Genomic DNA, 22,558 nt, shown 5'->3' on the forward strand with positions numbered 1-22,558 from the left:
AATTGGGTGATAAATAAGGTATGAAAAATAATATATATATTTCCCTTTGTCTCAATGATAATTATGTTTGAAAATATAAATTGATTAATTTAATTAATTAATTGTTTTTATTGTTTTTTATTTTTATTTTAATGTTTAGATTAAAAAAGATGATGGATTACCACATACAATATGTATTCGATGTGTTGGTACATTGGAATTTCTTGTGGATTTTTATAAAAATTGTCAGGAAACTCAAAAACTTTTTCAGGTAAAATTAATTAATATAATTTTCAATTTAAGCAATATTTTTTTATAAATATTATCTAAATTTTTAGGGTAAACAGAAAATTACTGATGTTGATTTAGAGACTGTAGAAATTGAAAAAAACTCTGACAAAGAAAATGATTCATCAACAGTACCAGTCTTTAAAAAAAAATCTAAAAATGTTCTTAGTGAAATATCATCTGAAAATATTACATCAAATCTTGAAGCTTATCAGCCTTTATTTTTAAATTCAAAATTATATAAAAATAACAAACCATCAAATAAAAATCAAGAAATATCATCAAAAAATAATGAAAATGATAATAATATATTTGAAAAAATAATAAAAATAAAACAAGAATTAAATAATGATGAAAATTATTCAACAAATTCAAATGGTAAAAATGAAAAGCCAATTGATACACCTGAATCTGAAAATTTGAATATTAAAAATGAATTAAAAACAAATACATCATCATCATTAACAGGCATTAATAATAAAGAAAATAATAAAATAAAAACTGTTGATGACAAGACAGAATTACCAGTTAATTATTATGAAAATTTAAATATATCAAAGGTTCGTAAAAATAGTTTGTATGGAAAAATATCAGATTTAATAAGTAAAGAAGATAAAGAAAAAATTGAAGAATATTACAACATAGATATGTCAGCTGTTGATGAAAAAAAAGTATTAGAAAGAATTGAAATAATTGATCGTAAAAAATTTATGTGTAAAATATGTGATACAATATATCCACGAATGGATAAATGTCAAGTACATATCTGGGGACATTTTGATATGAAACCATATAAATGTAATAAATGTAATTTTAATACATTAACTGTTACAAATATACGTAGTCATATACGTAAATGTCATTTAAAAATAAAACCATTCAACTGTTTATTTTGTAATAAAAAATATGCTACATCTGTTTTACTTGATGAACATTTAAATACTCATACTGGTGTTAAACCATTTAAATGTAATTATTGTAATTATAAAAGTTCAAGTAGACAAGTATTAAATTATCACAATGAAACACATAAAAAAATTAAAGATGTAACATGTGATATTTGTAAACGTAAATTTTATTCAAAAGGTAGATTAAGAGTACATATTTTAACACATAATAAAGATAAAAATTTAATATGTAAATATTGTTCACAACATTTTACAACAATTGAAGCTGTTAGCAAACATTATGATAGTGTACATTCACATGATTATACATGTTCATATTGTGAAAAAAAAAGTAAATCTAAAAAAGCACTTAATAATCATTTAAAAGTACATTTTGATGCACAATATAAATGTCATTTATGTACAAATGTTTATAAAAGTAGTCATATATTAAAAGAACATATATTAAAACATCAAGGAATTAGAAAATACAAATGTGATGTTTGTGATAAATCATTTGCACAACAATCACATTTAGCTGCTCATAAAGCTGTTCACAGTGATAAGAGGTATGTTTTTTTATTATTATCAGTTATCAGTTAACACAAATTATTAATAAATTATTTATTTTTAAATTTTATTTGTAGATTTATTTGTCCAGGATGTGAAAAAGCATTCAATCGTCAGGACAACATGAAATCACATACTAAAAAATGTGAATTATTTTTATCAAATCCTGATTTAAAAAATATTTTTAATCGTTCAAAATCATCAAAGTTAAATATTGTAAATAATGATATTAATTATTCAACATTTTCGTCTTTAAATGAAAATAATTTTATCAATGATAATCAAGCTATTGATAAAATACAAAATGAAAAATTAACTTTTTCTTCTGATAAAGCTGTCATTTCTGAAAGTGTCATCAGCATCAAGGCGTTTTAAATATCATTAAATTTAATCAATTAATTGATCAATCAACTACCTCAAATTTACTATTTTCTTAGTAAATTATTTAATTTTTTTTTTTTAGTTTTAATTATTGTTTCAATGAACCAAGGAGCTATTTCTTCCATAAGTGCCTTGAAAAATGAAGGAAAATATACATTTCCATATTTTTTATAACAATAATTTATAATTTTTTTTATAAATAATTTATCAAGACTGATAAAAGTGTGTCATATATTTTTTTTACATATTTATAATGGAAAAGTTCCTATGAATAATTACAAAAATAAAAATAAAAACAAATAATAATAATAACAACGTTGTTTGCAAATTTATTTATAAATTGTTTTTCATTTATTTAAGTGTTATAGTACGTAGTGAAATTTATTAGTTTTAGATGTTTTTTAAATATCGTAAATGATGAAGAAAAAAAACGAAAACTGTTAGCAAAGAGAAAGAATAAAATTTAGGTCATTATGATTCATTAAAAAACAAAACTTTCACTCATTTTAATAACTAACGATTCACAAGTATTTCGACTTTCTCGCTGAACAGTCAACGTTCACAGTTATCATTTTAAAAATAAAATATTAAAAGTAATTTAAAATGGATTTATCACCAAAAGTTAAATTACTTGATGCTAAAAAAACAAGAGAAATGTTAAAAGTATTTAAGGGTGAACGAACTGGTTGGGTTAAAGTTGGTGATAAAGAATGGTTTTTTCCATACAAATATTTGGAGCAAGGTAAAAATTTTTATAATTTTAAAGCAAGATCTGATGATACTTGGGTATTATCATATCCAAGATCAGGTACAACATGGACACAAGAACTTGTTTGGCTTATTGCTAATAATTTAGATTTTGATACTGCTGGAAATGTATTACTTGCTGAAAGATTTCCATTTCTAGAGTTGGTATTATTTATAAAAAAAAATATCAACATCAAAAATATATAGATAAATTAACAAGATTATTATTTAAATAGATTCAGCATGTTCAATCATCCAGAATTAACTGACGAATTTTTAAAACTCAATGAAAACGATGAGGATAAAAAAAATCTCATTAGAAAAATTGCTGAACCTGGATATGAAGTATTGGAAAATATTTCATCACCAAGATTTATTAAATCACATTTTCCATTTAGTCTTTTGCCTGGAATTTTAAATGTTGGCTGCAAGGTACCAAAAATTATTTAATAAAAATTAAATATTGTTTTTAATTTTTTTTTCTATCAAACAGATTGTATATGTTGCAAGAAATCCAAAAGATGTTGCTGTGTCTTGGTACCATTTAAACAGAAGCATCAAGACCCAAGGTTACCAAGGAAATTTTGAAGAATTTTGGAATTATTTTCAAGATAATTTGAGTAAGACAAATTACACATGATTAAAATTATTTGAAAATTAATTTTTGTTGTTGTATTTTTCAGCACCTTGGAGTCCTTACTGGGAACATTTAAAAGAAGCATGGTCAAAAAGACATAATCCAAATATGTTATTTATGTTTTACGAAGAAATGCAAGATGATTTTCCATCAACAATAAGAAAAGTATCAAATTTTTTGGGTAAAAATTATACAAATGATCAAATAAATAAATTAACAAGCTATTTAAATATCAATAATTTTCGTAATAATCAAATGGTTAATTCATCTGAGCTTCGTGATTGTGGTATTATTGAACCAGATTCATTTGTTAGAAATGGAAAAAGTGGCACATGGATTAAAACATTTAGCGATGAACTTGAAAAACAAGCTGATAAATGGATTGAAAAAAATCTTTGTGATACTGATTTATATTTTCCTCTTTTAAATAATAATAATTTATAAATTTCACATTAAATTTCACATTAAATTTCACATTAAACATTGTATTTATTTACAGATAAAAAAAAAGAAAAAATTACAAATAAAATTATGTTAAACACTAGAATAAAAAACAAAAAGTAATTGTTTTTTTTTTTTAAATTAGCAAAGTTCATTTTTATCTGAAAATTTAATAGCAATTTTTAGTCTAACTGTTGTTTTAAATACTTGGCTTAATTCTTGTTCAGCTTGTATAGCAACAATTTTAACACGTGCACCATGTTTACCCATGACAATTTTAGATATTCTATCAGTTGGACATTTTACTGCTACAACAATTGACATACTACCATCTGGAAGTGTGCCAAAATGTTCAATACCAACACCAACTGAATAAGGTAACTCTTCAGGTAATGCATCCATAAATTTTGAACGTACAATTTCAGTTGCTATTTTTTCTGGTGGTGAATCTGTTATTGTTTCTGGATCATATTCCCAATCACGACTTTCAGACATATCCAAAAGATAATTCTAGAAAATAAACAAATGTTAATTAAATTATTTGGTTGTTCTTATGTGGTTTAAAATAAATTACTTACTCGTATATCAATAACACCATCATCTTTTAATGCAGATACCATAAAAACATCAGAAAAATTTGGCCAATTATCTGCACCAGTTAGTACATCAACAAGTTCAAGTAATTTTTTTTTACTTTTTAATTTATCAATTTTATTTAATATTAATATTGAACGTAAATTTGGTGGTAGCTTTTTTAAACAAACCATTATTCTTTCATCAATTTTACTTGATTTAAATGGATGTGATGCATCTTGTACAATACCAACAATATCACAATTTGATAATGATTTATCAATGTCACATTTAAATGTCGGGTTAAGTTTAAATTTTTTAAAATCATGATTTGTCACAAGACCTGGTGTATCTACAAATATTAATTGTGTATCATCCTCAATATAAATAGCATCTAATTTTTTTTTTGTTGTATGAACTTTTGATGACATTCCACAAACCTAAAATTTTTTATTTAAAATGTTGTTATTGAATTATTCAAGTAGATGTATTTTATGATATACTTACTGGACGACCAACAAGACGATTTATTAATGTACTTTTTCCAACATTTGGCAAACCAAGAATTGCAATTCTCAATGATTTATCAGTGTCTCTTCGTATTTGTTTATGCTCCCAATTTTGTTCAACAATGATGTCATTGGTATTTGACAATGCATGGATATTTTGATTGACATTGTCTGTTATTGTTGGATTAATATTTAATGAATAATATCTAGAAAATCTTGTTTTTATACGAAATATATTTCTTCCAATTGTCATAATCATTTTGCTTTTTTTTTATTTGATTGTTAATGATTTATTTCAGTTGGGTTATGTTTTTTATATTGTTTTTTTTATAATCGGCACACACGTTTGATAATGCAAGACCACTGGTTTATTATGATTATCAAAATGGCAGAGATTGATGCAGGTGTTACTTTACATCTGTTGATAAGTTAGGACTTTGGAAATTCAGTAGAATTTTAGCTCCCATTTTCCCCTTTCAAGCTGAATTACATATTTATTTGATTTATTTTCATTTTTTATTCCATTCCGAGAATCCCGAGAATGATGAACAACAACAACAAGAACAATCAAAACATGAACATCATAAATCTTCAAGAAGTAAAAAAAAATTTATTATCTGGTGAATTAGTCCGTCAGGTAAATAAATTAACAATATATTTTATTATTTACCAAGACATAATCAATTTTAATAATGTTAAAGATAATTGCCGTTGAAGAAATTAAAAATACTCTAGACTTATCAAATGATCAAATAAGTCGAAGCAAATTGATTGATGACTTGATGAAATTTGACATCACCAGGATACTGTACACAGAAACTTTGGCAACTTCATCAAATGATCTCATGATGTAATTGCTTTGTTACTTTTTATCTACAATTTTTTATGTTGATTTTTCATATATTAATTTACATTTTTTTCCACAATTTTAGATCAATATTAAATCTTGCTCCAGATTTGTCAGAGAGTAAATATTTTTTTAGCAAAGAATTTGTCCAAGAGACAGTGGACATGTTACTGAAAATTGGTTTAATGATAAATCAATCAAAAAGTGGCAAAAATGAAAAACAATTAAGAGCATTAAATAGAGCACTCAACACAATTTTATCTGGGTAAAAAATAAATATATATTTTAATTTATTTATTTTATAATAATTATGGTTTAAATAAATTATAATTTTAGAGCTGAAGCTTCGAGACAACAGTTACCAAAAATATGTGACATAATACGTTTGACAAAATACATAAATGAATTAAATCTTGTTGATCATGGATTTACAATATCAGCAACAAAATTAACATGTATTGTTTTAAATTATGGTAACACAATTAAGGATAAAGCTGAATTTACAGAAATTGTAAAATTATTTGAAAAAATAACAAATGCATTAATGGAAATAATTGATGTACAAAAAGAATTACCAAATGATACAATTTATCAACGTGCTATTGAATTATTATTAATAATATTTTATAAATCAGCAAAAATATGTCGTTCATTTAAATTATCTGAATATTCAGAATATTTATTAAATATAATGTCAACAATATCAACAATAATCATGAAAAATATATCATTTTATATTAAAACATTAGAAATAACAACAAATATATCTAAAAAAATATTAGAAAATTATATTAATTGTCTTTGTCAAATTTATAAATTTGAATTTGATGGAATTGCTGAATTTTCAGAGGATTTAGCAACACAAGGATATTTAAAACATTTTGTTAAATTTATACCATTATCAAAAAATGAATTTAAATATAAAATTGGATATTTATTATCAAGATTATTAATTGAATTATCAATTAAACATTTATCTGCTGATAAATGGATTGGTGGTATTGATGAATTTAAAAAATTTATTAATCAATCAATCACATCATCTGATGATTTAACATCACGTGATACATTGATGCTTCTTATATTTTTTCACAAAAGTGCAACTGGAGAGTGAGTTTGTTTAAAGCATAATTAATTGTTTGATATTTATTAATTTGTTTATTTATTTTGTCAAATAGAAACAGTGTTGAATTTGATTTGAGTGATACTATTGACATGATTGATCATTTTGACAAGCAGCCTGTTGTCCAGCCAACATTGTTAAAAGCCATCTGGATGCTGTTTGCTGTAAGAATTAAATTTTATTTTGTTATTTTTAATTGTTTAAATAATTAACTTGATGATGATAATGTTGTTGTTGGTTTTTTTTCAGGAATTATCATTTGTCAGTACAACTGATGAAGTAAGAAATTTAAAAACAAATTCATCGTTATTAAAGTTAATTAAAATGACAAATAAATATGGAATTGAAAATTGTTATTATCATAATTCGACAATTATCTATTTTGTTCTTATAAATAATCAATTTACAATTGATTTTAAAATGAAAATTATTGAACTTTGGCTTAAATTTGAAGACATATCAGCATTGTCTGTTCATGTTTGTCGAGATAAAATTCTTCACATTCTATTGGTTAGTAAAATAAATAATTATAAATTAAAAAATGTTAATTATAATTTTTTTTTGGTACAGAATATCATTGAGGTTCATCCAGACAAATTAATTGTTGATAAATCATTCAAAGAAATTAAAGAATTACTTCAGCTTGAATCGAGAAAAGAAAAAACACGTGAAATTATTTGGCACAAGTTGTCAAATGTCCTGATGAGTTATACAAAAGAAAATGAAAATAATATTAAAACATATTTAAAGCTAGTCAATGATTTACCATATAAAAAATTTTCAAAAGAATTATTATTTCGTTGTTCAATTAGTTTACATAATATTTTCAAAAATCATGATCTTGAAATTGAAACAAAAATACTTGTTATCAAGCAATTATGTGAAATGTTAAAACAGGCATTAAAAATTCAAGATTCAAGAGGTAAAAAAAAACAAAATTTTATTTGTTTAAAAAATAAATAATAAATGATTTTTTATTGTTTCAGTTGTTGGAATATTTGTGGATAATAAAAAAACAATTCAACAACTTTTTCATCAAGCTAATTTATTGGATAATGATGATAAATTATCAAACGTTTGTTTTGAATGTCTCAAACAAATATTTCTCAATCAAATTGTTTTTGATGAAGAGGTAAAATATATTTATCAACATGTTCATTGAATTTTCATTTGTTAAATTTGTTTTTCTTTTTCTTTCAGTGCAATGATCCAGTTATTTTTCCATTGATGGATATATTTTATTCACTTCGTAATAATTCAACAGCAAATTCTGCAGTTTGGTTTTTGTGTTTTATTTTACAGGAGCATTCAATATGTCCTGTTGTTAAAATGCAACAATTTAAAAATCAAACTGAAGCTAAGAAAATTATTTCAAAATTAATTTATCCAGCTATTGTTACTGTTCTTGAAAGGGTAAATTATAAAATTAATTTAACAGCAAAATTTATATGAATAAAAGAATGATTTTTAATTTTTAGATGCCATCGTATTGCTGGACAAATATTTTCAATTGTTTATCAGAAATATTGGAATTTTTAAAACGCAAGGAATACATAAATACACTAAAATCATGTCTTGATTATTCAGGAAATTACAATGTAATTAATTCAGCGATAATGGCAAAATATTATCAAAATGATTTTTTTATATTTACTGAAAAATTAATTAGTAATTGTGTTGAACAAATGACACCGATGATTGAATTTATCATTGATAATAAAATGAGAAATTTATATAGAAAAAATAATGAAAATTCAAATTCATGGAGCATTGGATTACCATTTAGCAAAATGATTGTTGAATTAAAAAAATATATTGATGAACTTTTATTGGCTGAATTGATTGACAATAAAATTGTCAATGATATTTTAAAAATTGTAAGTAATTAGGTTTATTTATTAAATTATTATTAATTTATTTATTGATGGTTTTTATTTTTAGGAGCTGTTATTTGATTAATTAATTTAATCATAAATTAAATATGATTAAATGATTAATATTATTAAATTATAAATTGTTTATTTTTTATGTTGAATTTTAAATTGTTTATTTATGTTGAGTTTCAAATTTAATATTCATTTAATAAGAAATTATGAAAAAGTATAGCTAAATTGTAATATAATTTAATTGGTAATTTAGATTTAAAAAAAAAAAATTATTATTTCATCATGTTTTAAATTAAATTGTTATAAATTTTAAAAAAATTATTGTTTTTAAAAAGTTAAAAAGTATGACTGGATAATTAAACAAGTTTTAATTAAAAATTAATTTGTATATTTATAAAAAGTCAAGTAATAATAAGTAATTTTGTTAAAAGTTTGATAATTGAATTAAAAAAAAAATATATTAAAATTGTTTTCTCTCCGAGAGAAAATATTATTAAAAATAAAGTTTGTATTTTCTTTTGTTCTTTTTAATTCTGCTAGTTTTATCTTTCGAATAATTTCGATTTTTTTCTAAACTACAACGAAATATAATTACCCTGAAAATTTAACAACTTCATTTTAATTATTTTTATTTTTCACTGCAGATCAGCTTTGTTAAAAACAATATTTCTAAACAAAAATTTCATGATATTATGCTTCTAATATTTAAACAACATCTAAATCTAATTGTCCTAAAAGTTTTAATATTTAATTTCAATTATTTTTAATTTTTTTTCAATTCTATAATTTTTTTTTCGAAATTCTGTAAATTTTTCCAAACGTAATCATTGTTAAAAAAATATTTCTATATAGAAATCACATCAATTAATATTAATTATTATAATTATTAAAATAATATATATTATTATTTAAATAATTCCCGCAATTCCACCATGTTAATTGAAAAGATAACATTTTTATCGACGTGTATCCAGTCATCTATAAATAAATAAATAAAAAAAATAAAAATAGTTCTGTTTTTTTTTTTTCGTGTGTTTTCCATTCAATCCCTCCAACAAAATATAAAAAATATCCCGTGAACAAAGTCTCATTATCTCAAGAGTCATCGTTCCGTTCAGTTTCATTTTGTGTTACTCTAAAAATAAAAAAAAAATTAAAACTAAAATATTACATCAAAGACAATAAAATCAGTGAAAATTAATCATCACTAAATACTCCAAACCACTCCCATTCTTCAAATTACAAAAAAAAAAAAAAAAACAATAAACAATTAAAAACAATTCAAGTGCATTGAGTGTATAAAATATCAAATTAAACAATTAAAAAACAAAAATAAAAAAAAAACATTAATAGCAATATTATTTTCATTATTGAGAAAAAAAAAAAAAAATTGTGAGCAAAGTGCGTGTTGTCAAGCGGATATTAAACAAACAAAATAATAATAATAATAATATTAAAAATAATATCAAAATTTGTGTGTAAAATTTGACAAATCATCAAAATTATTTTTAAAAAAATTTGGCAAACAGCCCGCCTTTCCTCACCCCCCAAAAAATCCCCAACATCTGTAGAAAAAAAAAAAGAGAAAAAAAAAAGAAAACATCTCGAAATTTCTATCCCTAAAATTTTAGTACACCCGTGGTTTTAGCAAAATTTAACGGGAACCCGTCAAATTTATTGTCGTCCGAACGTGTCTAATCGTGTTTGTGCATCATCCTAAAATTTATTAAATTAAAAATAAATCATTTGGATATTTAAAAATTCCTTAAAAAAAAAAAGTACAAAATAATTAAAAATCAGGTAATTGTAACCTTTAATTAAAAAGAAAATTAATTAATAAATTTTCTATTTGATAATAAATAAAGTTGATAATAAAAATAATAATAATAATGATTATATTCAATTTCAGATTGACAAGTTGAGGAAGAAAAAAAAAATACAAGACCCTGACAGTCAGGTGAAAGTTTGTGATAGAGTTAATAAAAATAAAGAATAAAAAAGTTTAAAAACGGATTTCGTAAAGTCCGATGTCTAGTGCTGAAGTTGTTGATAGTTCCGTTGACCCCCCAGCAAAGAAGCGACGCATTGCTGCTACACCGGGAGTCGCCGAGGAATCGGTAAATAATATTGAAATGGCTAAAAATGGATCATCATCATCAAAAAGTGGAAGTGAAATTGATGAAGGACTTTATTCACGTCAACTTTATGTACTTGGACATGAAGCAATGCGACGTATGGCAACATCAAATGTTTTAATATCTGGTCTTGGTGGTCTTGGTGTTGAAATTGCTAAAAATGTTATACTTGGTGGTGTTAAATCAGTAACATTACATGACAATAAATTAACTAAAATAAGTGATTTAAATTCACAATTTTATTTGAGTGATAATGATATTGGTAAAAATCGTGCAACAAGTTGTTGTCAAAAATTATCTGAATTAAATAATTATGTACCAACTCGTATTTATGATGGTGAATTAGATGAAGAAGCATTAAAAAAATATGAAATAATTGTATTAACTGAAACAACACTGGATGAACAATTAAGAATATCTGATATTATTAGAAAATATAATAAAGCATTAATAATTGCTGATACATGTGGTTTATATTCACAAGTATTTTGTGATTTTGGTAATGATTTTCATGTTGTTGATACAAATGGTGAACCACCAGTAACAGCAATGATTGCAAGTATATCAAATGATAATGTTGGTGTTGTAACATGTCTTGATGATACAAGACACGGTATGGAAGATGGTGATTTTGTAACATTTACTGAAATTCAAGGTATGATTGAATTAAATAATTGTGAACCACGTCAAATAAAAGTACTTGGTCCATATACATTTTCAATTGGTGATACAACATCATTTTCTGAATATCAAAGAGGTGGTATTGTAACACAAGTTAAAATGCCAAAATCAATAAAAAATTGAATCAATGAATTTATTAGGAGGTAAATTTGATAATCCACAACAATTACATATTGGCACATAATATATTTGAAACACCACGTTCATGGAATCAAAATGATGCTGATGAATTTATTACTAAAGGGGTTTGATATTGAAAAAATAAGATGACATGCTGCAATGCGGTACACAAGAAGTTATGAAAGCATGTTCTGGCTGGCGATGCAATTGGTTTACCAATTGAGGAGGCTGATTGGCACGGTTCACGGCGGTGCTGGTGCAATTGGTTGTGAATTATTAAAAAATTTTGCAATGCTTGGTATTGGTGCAAATGATGGTTGTATAACAGTAACAGATATGGATTTAATTGAAAAATCAAATTTAAATCGTCAATTTTTATTTAGACCAACAGATGTACAAAAAGCTAAATCATCAACAGCAGCACGTGTTATTAAAGAAATGAATCCAATGATGAATGTTGTATCACATGAAAATCGTGTTGGTCCAGATACTGAAAAAGTATATAATGATGATTTTTTTAATAATCTTGATGGTGTTGCAAATGCATTAGATAATGTTGATGCACGTATTTATATGGATCGTCGTTGTGTTTATTATCGTAAGCCATTATTAGAATCAGGTACACTTGGTACAAAAGGTAATACACAAATTGTTGTACCACATTTAACTGAATCATATAGTTCATCACAAGATCCACCAGAAAAATCAATACCAATATGTACATTAAAAAATTTTCCAAATGCAATTGAACATACATTACAATGGGCACGTGATAATTTTGAAGGTTTATTTCGTCAATCAGCTGAAAATGCTGCTCAATATATTGCTGATTCACAATTTATTGATAGAACACTTAAATTACCTGGTGTACAACCACTTGAAGTATTAGAATCAGTTAAAACAGCACTTGTTGATGATAGACCAAATACATTTAATGATTGTATTAAATGGGCACGTTATCATTGGCAAGAACAATATAATAATCAAATACGTCAATTATTATTTAATTTTCCACAAGATCAAATAACATCAAGTGGTCAACCATTTTGGTCAGGACCAAAACGTTGTCCAGTACCTCTACAATTTGATATTAATAATCAGCTACATATTGATTATATTGTTGCTGCTGCTAATTTAAAAGCTAAAATTTATGGTATTGATATTAATCGTAATTATGATGATATTAAAAATATTGTATCTAAAATACAAGTACCAGTATTTGAGCCAAAATCTGGTGTTAAAATTGCTGAAAATGATGCACAAGTACAATCATCAAATGGTAGTGGTAATGTTGATCATGATAGATTAATACAATTACAACAAGAATTACCAAAACCAAATGAGCTTAATGGTCTTAAAATATATCCACAAGATTTTGAAAAAGATGATGATAGTAATTTTCATATTGATTTTATTGTTGCTGCATCAAATTTACGTGCTGCAAATTATAATATACCAGCTGCTGATCGTCATAAAAGTAAACTTATTGCTGGTAAAATAATACCAGCAATTGCAACAACAACATCTGTTGTTGCTGGTCTTGTTTGTTTTGAATTATTAAAATTAGCACGTGGTTTTACTGATTTAACATTATATAAAAATGGTTTTGTTAATCTTGCATTACCATTTTTTGGTTTTTCTGAGCCAATATCAGCACCAAAGCTTAAATATTACGATACTGAATGGACACTATGGGATAGATTTGAGGTCAAAGGTGAAATGACATTGAGAGAATTTTTGGATTATTTTAAAAATGAACATAAATTAGAAGTAACAATGTTGTCACAGGGTGTTTGTATGTTGTATTCATTTTTCATGGCTAAAGCCAAGTGTCAAGAACGTATGGGTCTACCAATGTCTGAAGTTGTTAAAAAAGTATCAAAGAAAAAACTTGAACCACATGTACGTGCACTTGTTTTTGAACTTTGCTGCAATGATGAAGATGGTAATGATGTTGAAGTACCATATGTCAGATATACTTTACCATAAATTAATCATCATTTGAATTATCATTATCATTATATTATTTTCAAATCAATATTAATATTTTTTTTTTTTTTTCTATATTTACTATTACTATTAGTAATAATTCAAGAGCAAATTTTGTAGTCTTTTTATTTTATTTTCTTTAACATTCATTTGTTCAAAATAATTTGTTGACTGTTTTTTTTTTTTCCTTTTTCTTTTATAATAATAATTAAAAATAATTATATCAAGAAAAAAACTTGGCTGCTCCCATTGTTCATAGAGTCAACTGTAAATTAAAAAAAAAATAATAATAAAACTGTCTTTTTTCTATTTTTTTTTTGTTTTGTTTTGCAAAATAAAAAATTAATAATTAAAAAATAAAAAAAAATGTATGTGTAGTTTAAACGAATATAGTTATAATTAAAATCAATAACAACATTTAAAAATTTAAAATAATTATAAGAAATAATTGAAAAGAAAAATAAAGAAAAATAGTCTTTTTCTACTGTGTTTTTTCACATATATAAAAAAAAATAAAACTAAACTCATCCACCGATTTTTAAAATAGATAAAACATGCTTTTATTTATAAATAATTATAATTTCCAAACAACAGCGACTTTGATAATAAAAAATAATTGAAAAAAAAAAAAATATAAAAAATTCATCGAGAAGAAAAAAATGATAAAAAATAATTTCAATTGTCTATTAAAAATTAATAAACAATAGTCGTAATAATATCAATAATAATTAATCATTGATTTAAAAATTTCGATTGTTAAGTCAACAAATTCTTGCATTTAACTTTGTAAAAAAAAAACAATAAAAAAGAGTGTCTGATAATGCTTTTTTGATAAATAAAAATATAAAAATAATAATAGTCAATGGATAAGCAAATTTGTTTAAACATTTGTAGATGTTTTTATAGATGAAAAAAAAAAAAAAAAAAAAAACATATTTTGTTTATTCTAGATGACTTTAGTATGGATATTTATTGTTTATTATTTTTTTTCTGAAAATATACACGATACATAAATGTGTTTGGATTGCAAGTGATAAAAAAATATATAAAATGTAAAAAAAAAATAATTATTTATTATTGTTGTGTTTTTAATTATTGTTCCTTGTTGATTTAAAATTTTTTTTTTTACTTAGTTAGTGTTTTTTTTTACAGTTGTTTTAAGATGACCATGAATTTTAAATCTAAGATTTATGTCTGGTCATTGAAGAGTCCATGTAGGTGCATGTAAAATTTATTTTGAAAAACTGCAAATTTGATAATCAAGAATTTCCTAATTAACAAATGAAGATTCTTCTTGAAAAATTGTTTTTAATTAATTTGGAATGCGACAGCTGTGAGAAGTATAAATAATTTTAAGATAAAATTAAATGAAAAATTTAATAATTAATTAACAATTGGATAGATAAATAATAAAATAATTATTATTGTTTTGATAGATTGTTGTTTAACATTAAATTGTTTAACAATAATTGTAGAAAAAAAAAAAATTATCGCTGAAGTTATTTTTTTATAATTTTTTTTTTGTCAAATAATTGATAATTAATTTTTTTTAAGTGATCAATTCAAGTCATTGTTTATTTATTTATACAAATAAATAAAATATAAATTAATTACAATTTGATTATGCAAAAAAAAAAATTTTTCTCAGCGACAATAAATTTTATCGACGCCAATTGTTACAATAAAAACTTGCCTTAATTTTTCCCGCGCAATAAGTGAAAATGTTATGATCATTGATCAGTTGTGATTGTTGTGGTTAGAAAATCCATAATATTTTACATTGTTTTACATTTTACAATTACAGAAACAGAATTAAAATGGCTCAACGTTCAATAACGTAAGTTAATTTATAATAATAACAAATAATTAAACAAATAAATGATAATAATATTGTAATTTTTATTTGTTTCAAATTAAAGTTCATTTTTTAAAAAAATTGAGCCATCAGAAAATAAGGATAACAATACATCAAGGTATGTTGTTTAAAATTGACAAAATTAAATAAATAAAATATTAAAATTATTCTACAACATTGGACGTATGTTCAATTTAAATTCAAATGCTATTTTTTTACATGATGAATCAACACGTTTTATAACTGCTCATGTTTGTAATTGGTATGTTAATGTCAGTAGTAAAGCCAAAGTCAGTGATGTTGTTGATGATGCTGTTGAAGGAAAAAGAAAGAGAGATAATAAAACCGACAACAGTCCCAGGTAAATAATTTATTAACTTGTTATTATAATTATTTAAAATATTTATTATTAATTATTTATACTCCAAACAGTTCTCCACCAACGAAAAAAAATAATATCGTTAAAAAAACTAAATCAACAGTAAAAAAATTAGACTCTAATAAGAAAAAACCTAAGCCAGAAACGAGTATAATCAAAAATTTAAATAAATCTAAATTTTTTGAGGATAAAAAAGATGAAGTTGTTGTTAAAAAATCAACTAAAAAAAGAGCTAGAATTATTGAGCCATCATCTAGTGATGAAGAAGTAAGTTTAATTAATTTTTTTTTTAATCTTGACATGACAATTTTATGACATTTTAATAATTTTTTAGACTCAAGTTACTCCAGAAAAAGATGAGGCAACAGATGAATCAACTTCTAACAATGGAAAATTAACAATATCATCAGACTCAGAATCAGATTGTGAAGAAAAATCAAATAAAAAAGAAAAATCATTATCACCAGCTAAAAAAACAACAGCAGATTCAGAAGAATCTTCACCAGATGATGATAAAAAAAATACAGAAAAAGAAGATAATAATGATAAATTATCACCAACAAAAAAATCTAAGAAAAATTCTGTAAAAAATGATGACAAAAAATCATCTCCATCATCATCAAAAAAACCAGTTAAAAATATGAGTTCATTTTTTGGTAAAAAACAAGATAAAACAGAAAAATCAAATAAAAAAGAAAAATCATTATCACCAGATAAAAAAACAACAGCAAAATCAGAAGAACCTTCAACAAATGATGATGAAAAAAATACAGAAAAAGAAGATGATAATGATAAATCATCACCAAAAAAAAATTCTGTAAAAGATGAAGAAAAGAAATCATCTCCAACATCATCAAAAAAACCAGCTAAAAATATGAGTGCATTTTTCGGTAAAAAACAAGATAAAACAGAAGCACAACAAGAAATAAAATATGATCCAAGTGCTAAAAAATATCATCCAATTGATGATGCATGTTGGAAAAAAAATGAAAAAGTACCATACATTGCATTAACAAAAACATTTGAATTAATTGAAGACACAAGTTCACGTTTAAAAATGATTGATATACTTGCAAATTATTATCGTTCAGTAATAGTACTAAGTCCAGATGATTTATTACCAAGTATTTATTTATGTTTAAATAGTTTAGCACCATCATATGAAGGTATAGAACTTGGTCTTGCTGATACAACATTAATGAAAGCAATTGCTCAATGTACTGGTCGTACAATGTCACAAATAAAATCTGATATTCATAAAATTGGTGATATTGGTAGTGTTGCTGAAAATTCACGTTCAAATCAACGTATTATGGTACAACCATCACCATTAATGGTCAGTCATGTATTTACAAAGCTACGTGAAATTGCAAATTTATCTGGTAGTTCATCAGTTGAAAAAAAAGTTAATAAAATACAATCACTATTTGTAGCATGTCGTGAAAGTGAAGCAAAATTTTTAATACGTTCATTAGCTGGTAAGCTACGTATTGGTCTTGCTGAACAATCAGTACTATCAGCATTATCAATGGCATGTACATTAACACCACCAAATCAAAGTAATTATCCACCAGAAATAATTGATGCCAGTAAAAATTTAACAGCTGATAAATTTAAAGAAAAATATGATAAAATATCATTAATTATTAAAACAACATACTGTGAATGTCCAAATTATAATTTAATAATACCAGTTATATTTAATGATGGTGTTTATGAATTACCAAATAAATGTAAGCTACGTCCAGGTGTACCATTAAAACCAATGCTTGCACATCCAACAAAAGGTGTACAAGAAGTATTAAAACGTTTTGATGGTTTGAAATTTACATGTGAATGGAAATATGATGGTGAAAGAGCACAAATACATGTTGATGATGATGGTAATATAACAATATATTCACGTAATCAAGAAAATAATACATCAAAATATCCTGATATTATAAAACGTTTAACAAATATATTAAATCGTGATAAAATTAAAAGTTGTATTCTAGATTGTGAAAGTGTTGCTTGGGATAATGATAAAAAACAAATATTACCATTCCAAATATTGAGTACAAGAAAACGTAAAAATGCAAATGAATCAGATATTAAAGTACAAGTATGTGTATTTATGTTTGATTTATTATATTTAAATGGTGAATCACTTGTACAAGAGCCATTTTCAAAAAGACGTGATTTATTAAAAAATCATTTTGAAGAAATTGAAGGTGAATGGAAATTTGCAACATGTCTTGACACAACAAAAATTGAAGAAGTACAAGAATTTTTAGAAGAAAGTATCAAGGGTAATTGTGAAGGTTTAATGATTAAAACACTTGATGAAGATGCAACATATGAAATTGCAAAAAGATCAAGAAATTGGTTGAAGCTAAAAAAAGATTATTTGGAAGGTATTGGTGATACAATTGATGTTGTTGTTATTGGTGGTTATATTGGTAAAGGTAAAAGAACTGGTACATATGGTGGTTTTTTGTTGGCATGTTATGATTCAACAAATGAAGAATATCAAAGTATTTGTAAAATTGGTACTGGTTTTTCTGAGGATGATTTAACAAAACATACGGAATTTTTAAAAGATCATATTGTTAAAACTGGTAAATCATATTATCGTGTTGATTCATCATTAGAGCCAGATCATTGGTTTGAACCAGTACAAGTTTGGGAAATTAAATGTGCTGATTTATCATTGTCACCAGTTCATACTGCTGCTGTTGGTATTGTTGATTCATCAAAAGGTATATCATTAAGATTTCCAAGATTCATTAAAATTCGTGATGATAAAAATCCTGAAGATGCAACATCAGCCCAACAAATTGCTGATATGTATAATAATCAAGAACAAATTATTAATCAACAAGCTAACAATTCTGCTAATGTTGATGAAGATGATTATTAATTTTTAGTTTTATTTTTTCTTAATTTTTTATTTTCAAATGATCCAATATTTGCGATGAATAAATTATAATTAATTTTTTTAAATTATAATAAATAGTAATTTATTTATATGCCTCCATCTTTTTTTTTTTATACTTTTTTTTTTTTACAAGTGAAATTTTTCTATAAGAATTTTAATTAAATTTTACTTTGATTAATTCATTTTTTTTTTCTTTTGACAATTTATACAGGCACACACGTGCACGCACAGGTGCAGATAAATATTTTTATTTACTTATAATGATAATTATTATTATTATTTTTATATATGCGATATTATTTCAATAGTGTGAGCGAATTGTGATGACTCTCTGTGTCTGTGTGACTGGTTGCTTGCGAGTGTAAGTAGTGAGTTTGTTGTTGAAAAAAAAATAAAAACAAAAGTGCGTGATCAGGTGTACAATATCTCGTGGTGCATCGTGGTGGTGGCACAAATTATGCATACACGTTTTATATCAACGATAACTATTATATACCTACAATATTTAACAGTTGTTAATTAGACTTTATTTATAAACATGTTAAAATTTTTCATCACATTGAATAAACAAGTTAATACAAAAAAAATAACAAATATCTTGTTTTAGTCAAGCACGTGAGTGTATTTCTAATCACAAGTTGTAAATTAGATATTTTGTATTTAAGATAATTTATTTTCAAATATTAAATAGTAATTAATATAATAAAATAAAAATTAATCGGAGTACGTCAGTGACAACATATTCACAAAAACTGACAAAATTAAAAATATATAAAATGTTAAAATTACTCTGCAACATTGGACGTATGTCCAATTTAAATTCGAATGCTATTTTTTTACATGATAAATCAACACGTTTTGTAACTGCTCATGTTTGTAATTGGTATGTTAATGCCAGTAGTAAAGCCAAAGTCAGTGATGTTGTTGATGATGCTGTTAAAGGAAAAAGAAAGAAAGATAATAAAACCGACAAAAATCCAAGGTAAATAATTTATTAACTTGTTATTATAATTATTTAAATATTTATTATTAATTATTTATACTTTTAACAGTTCTCCAACAATGGAAAAACAAAATATCGTTAAAAAAACTAAATCAACAGTAAAAAAATTGGACTCTGATAAGAAAAAACCTAAACCAGAAACAAGTATAATCAAAAATTTAAATAAATCTAAATTTTTGGAGGATAAAAATAATGAAGGTGTTGTTAAAAAATCAACTAAAAAAAAAGCTACAATTATTGAGCAATCTTCTAGTGATGAAGTAAGTTTGATTAATTTTTTTTTCAATCTTTATATGACAATTTCATGACATTTTAATAATTTTTTAGACGAAAGCTGCTCCAGGAAAAGATGGTAAAAAACAAGATAAAACAGCAGTTCTACAAGAAATAGAATACGATCCAAGTGCAGAAAAATATCATCCAATTAATGATGCATGTTGGAAAAAAAATGAAAAAGTACCATACATTGCATTGACAAAAACATTTGATTTAATTGAAAATACAAGTTCACGTTCAAAAATATCTGATATACTTGCAAATTATTATCGTTCAGTAATAGTACTAAGTCCAGATGATTTATTACCAAGTATTTATTTATGTTTAAATAGTTTAGCACCATCATATGAAGGCATAAAACTTGGTATTGCTGATAAAACATTAATAAAAGCACTTGCCCAATGTACTGGTCGTACTGTGTCACAAATACAATCTGATATTCAAAAACTTGGTGATATTGGTAATGTTGCTGAAAATTCAAGTTCAAATCAACGTTTTAAGATGCAACCTTCACCACTAATGGTCAGCCATGTATTTACAAAGCTACGTGAAATTGCAAATTTATCGGGTAGCTCATCAGTTGAAAAAAAGATTAACATAATACAATCACTATTTGTAGCATGTCGTGAAAGTGAAGCAAAGTTTTTAATACGTTCAGTAGCTGGCAAATTACGTATTGGTCTTGCTGAATCATCAGTACTGTCAGCATTATCAATGGCATGTACATTAACACCACCAAATCAAAGTAATTATCCACCAGAAATAATTGATTCAAGTAAAAATTTAACAGCTGATGAATTTAAAGATAAATATGATAAAATATCATCAATTATTAAAACAACATACTGTGAATGTCCAAATTATAATTTAATAATACCCGTTGTATTTAATGATGGTGTTTATGAATTACCAAATAAATGTAAACTACGTCCAGGTGTACCATTAAAACCAATGCTTGCAAATCCAACAAAAGGTGTACAAGAAGTATTAAAACGTTTTGATGGGCTAAAATTTACATGTGAATGGAAATATGATGGTGAAAGAGCACAAATACATGTTGATGATGATGGTAATGTAACAATATATTCACGAAATCAAGAAAATAATACATCAAAATATCCTGATATTGTAAAACGTTTAACAAATGGATTGAATCGTGATAAAATTAAAAGTTGTATTCTAGATTGTGAAAGTGTTGCTTGGGATAATGATAAAAAACAAATATTACCATTTCAAATATTGAGTAAAAGAAGACGTAAAAATGCAAATGAATCAGATATCAAAGTACAAGTATGTGTATTTATGTTTGATTTATTATATTTAAATGGTGAATCACTTGTACAAGAGCCATTTTCAAAAAGACGTGCTCTATTAAAAAATCATTTTCAAGAAATCGAAGGTGAATTGAAATTTGCAACATGTCTTGATACAACTAAAATGGAAGAGGTACAAGAATTTTTAGAAGAAAGTGTCAAGGGTAATTGTGAGGGTTTAATGATTAAAACACTTGATGAAGATGCAACATATGAAATTGCAAAAAGATCAAGAAATTGGTTAAAGCTAAAAAAAGATTATTTAGAAGGTGTTGGTGATACAATTGATGTTGTTGTTATTGGTGGTTATATTGGTAAAGGCAAAAGAACTGGTACATATGGTGGTTTTTTGTTAGCATGTTATGATTCATCAAGTAAAGAATATCAAAGTATTTGTAGAATTGGTACTGGTTTTACCGAGGATGATTTAACAAAACATACGGAATTTTTAAAAGGTCATATTGTTAAAACAGCTAAATCATATTATCGTGTTGATTCATCATTAGAACCAGATCATTGGTTTGAACCAGTACAAGTATGGGAAATTAAATGTGCTGATTTATCATTATCACCAGTTCACACTGCTGCTGTTGGTATTGTTGATTCATTAAAAGGTATATCATTGAGATTTCCAAGATTTATTAAAATTCGTGATGATAAAAATCCTGAAGATGCAACATCAGCCCAACAAATTGCTGATATGTATAATAATCAAAAACAAATTATTAATCAACAAGCTAATAATTCTACTAATGTTGATAAAGATGATTAATAATTTATAGGTAGTTTTATTTTTTATATTTTTCTTATATTTAAGTGATCCAGTATTTCTGATAAATAAATAATTATTAATTTTTCAAAATAATAATAAATAGTTATTTATTTATATGCCTCCATCTTTTTTTTTTTTTTTTAACAAGTGACATCTTTCAATAAGAATTTTAATTATTTTATTTCGATTAATTTTTTTTTTGTTTTTGACAATTTACACACACACACACACGTGCATATAAACTATG

The 22,558-nt window shown here is 24.5% G+C and overlaps 7 protein-coding genes across 9 annotated transcripts; 6 read left to right on the forward strand and 1 right to left on the reverse strand.

The window, feature by feature from the left end:
- Positions 1–977: 977 nt before the first annotated feature.
- LOC122859736 (zinc finger protein 492-like) lies at positions 978–2,493 on the forward strand. The gene is made up of 5 exons (XM_044163418.1): positions 978–1,119; positions 1,312–1,485; positions 1,543–1,723; positions 1,802–1,869; positions 2,474–2,493. Exons 1-5 carry the CDS (start codon positions 978–980, stop codon positions 2,491–2,493), a joined length of 585 nt encoding a protein of 194 aa, XP_044019353.1.
- Positions 2,494–2,603: 110 nt separating this feature from the next.
- LOC122859190 (sulfotransferase 1E1-like) lies at positions 2,604–3,941 on the forward strand. The gene is made up of 4 exons (XM_044162607.1): positions 2,604–3,013; positions 3,089–3,284; positions 3,346–3,472; positions 3,536–3,941. Exons 1-4 carry the CDS (start codon positions 2,709–2,711, stop codon positions 3,931–3,933), a joined length of 1,026 nt encoding a protein of 341 aa, XP_044018542.1. The 5' UTR covers positions 2,604–2,708; the 3' UTR covers positions 3,934–3,941.
- LOC122859189 (GTPase Era, mitochondrial) lies at positions 3,884–5,378 on the reverse strand. The gene is made up of 3 exons (XM_044162606.1): positions 5,011–5,378; positions 4,509–4,943; positions 3,884–4,440 (listed from the first exon to the last, which is right to left on the reverse strand). The coding sequence occupies exons 1-3, from the start codon at positions 5,269–5,271 to the stop codon at positions 4,072–4,074; spliced, it is 1,065 nt and encodes a 354-aa protein (XP_044018541.1). The 5' UTR covers positions 5,272–5,378; the 3' UTR covers positions 3,884–4,071.
- A 167-nt stretch (positions 5,379–5,545) lies between these two features.
- Positions 5,546–9,224, forward strand: LOC122859737. Its single transcript, XM_044163419.1, has 10 exons — positions 5,546–5,649; positions 5,714–5,862; positions 5,945–6,124; positions 6,196–6,506; positions 7,437–7,492; positions 7,553–7,784; positions 7,969–8,114; positions 8,183–8,257; positions 8,461–8,580; positions 9,204–9,224. The coding sequence occupies exons 1-10, from the start codon at positions 5,554–5,556 to the stop codon at positions 9,222–9,224; spliced, it is 1,386 nt and encodes a 461-aa protein (XP_044019354.1). The 5' UTR covers positions 5,546–5,553.
- Positions 9,225–9,884: 660 nt separating this feature from the next.
- Positions 9,885–14,579, forward strand: LOC122859166 (ubiquitin-like modifier-activating enzyme 1). Its single transcript, XM_044162568.1, has 2 exons — positions 9,885–10,668; positions 10,778–14,579. Exon 2 carries the CDS (start codon positions 11,964–11,966, stop codon positions 13,791–13,793), a length of 1,830 nt encoding a protein of 609 aa, XP_044018503.1. The 5' UTR covers positions 9,885–10,668; positions 10,778–11,963; the 3' UTR covers positions 13,794–14,579.
- Positions 14,580–15,533: 954 nt separating this feature from the next.
- On the forward strand, positions 15,534–18,962 carry LOC122859148 (DNA ligase 1-like). 3 transcript variants are annotated; one of them, XM_044162542.1, is made up of 5 exons: positions 15,534–15,630; positions 15,713–15,766; positions 15,926–16,009; positions 16,081–16,294; positions 16,362–18,962. In XM_044162542.1, exons 1-5 carry the CDS (start codon positions 15,611–15,613, stop codon positions 18,927–18,929), a joined length of 2,940 nt encoding a protein of 979 aa, XP_044018477.1. In that variant the 5' UTR covers positions 15,534–15,610; the 3' UTR covers positions 18,930–18,962. The 3 variants fall into 3 exon arrangements, with proteins under 3 accessions (XP_044018477.1, XP_044018478.1, XP_044018476.1); XM_044162543.1 differs by having other exon boundaries at positions 15,929–16,009; XM_044162541.1 differs by lacking the exon at positions 15,534–15,630 and having other exon boundaries at positions 15,713–16,009.
- A 761-nt stretch (positions 18,963–19,723) lies between these two features.
- On the forward strand, positions 19,724–22,336 carry LOC122859738 (DNA ligase 1). Its single transcript, XM_044163421.1, has 3 exons — positions 19,724–19,929; positions 20,000–20,210; positions 20,278–22,336. The coding sequence occupies exons 1-3, from the start codon at positions 19,724–19,726 to the stop codon at positions 22,309–22,311; spliced, it is 2,451 nt and encodes an 816-aa protein (XP_044019356.1). The 3' UTR covers positions 22,312–22,336.
- The last annotated feature ends 222 nt before the right edge of the window (positions 22,337–22,558 follow it).

Source organism: Aphidius gifuensis, linkage group LG6, assembly GCF_014905175.1.
Source record: "Aphidius gifuensis isolate YNYX2018 linkage group LG6, ASM1490517v1, whole genome shotgun sequence".
NCBI classification, from domain to species: Eukaryota; Metazoa; Arthropoda; class Insecta; order Hymenoptera; family Braconidae; genus Aphidius; species Aphidius gifuensis.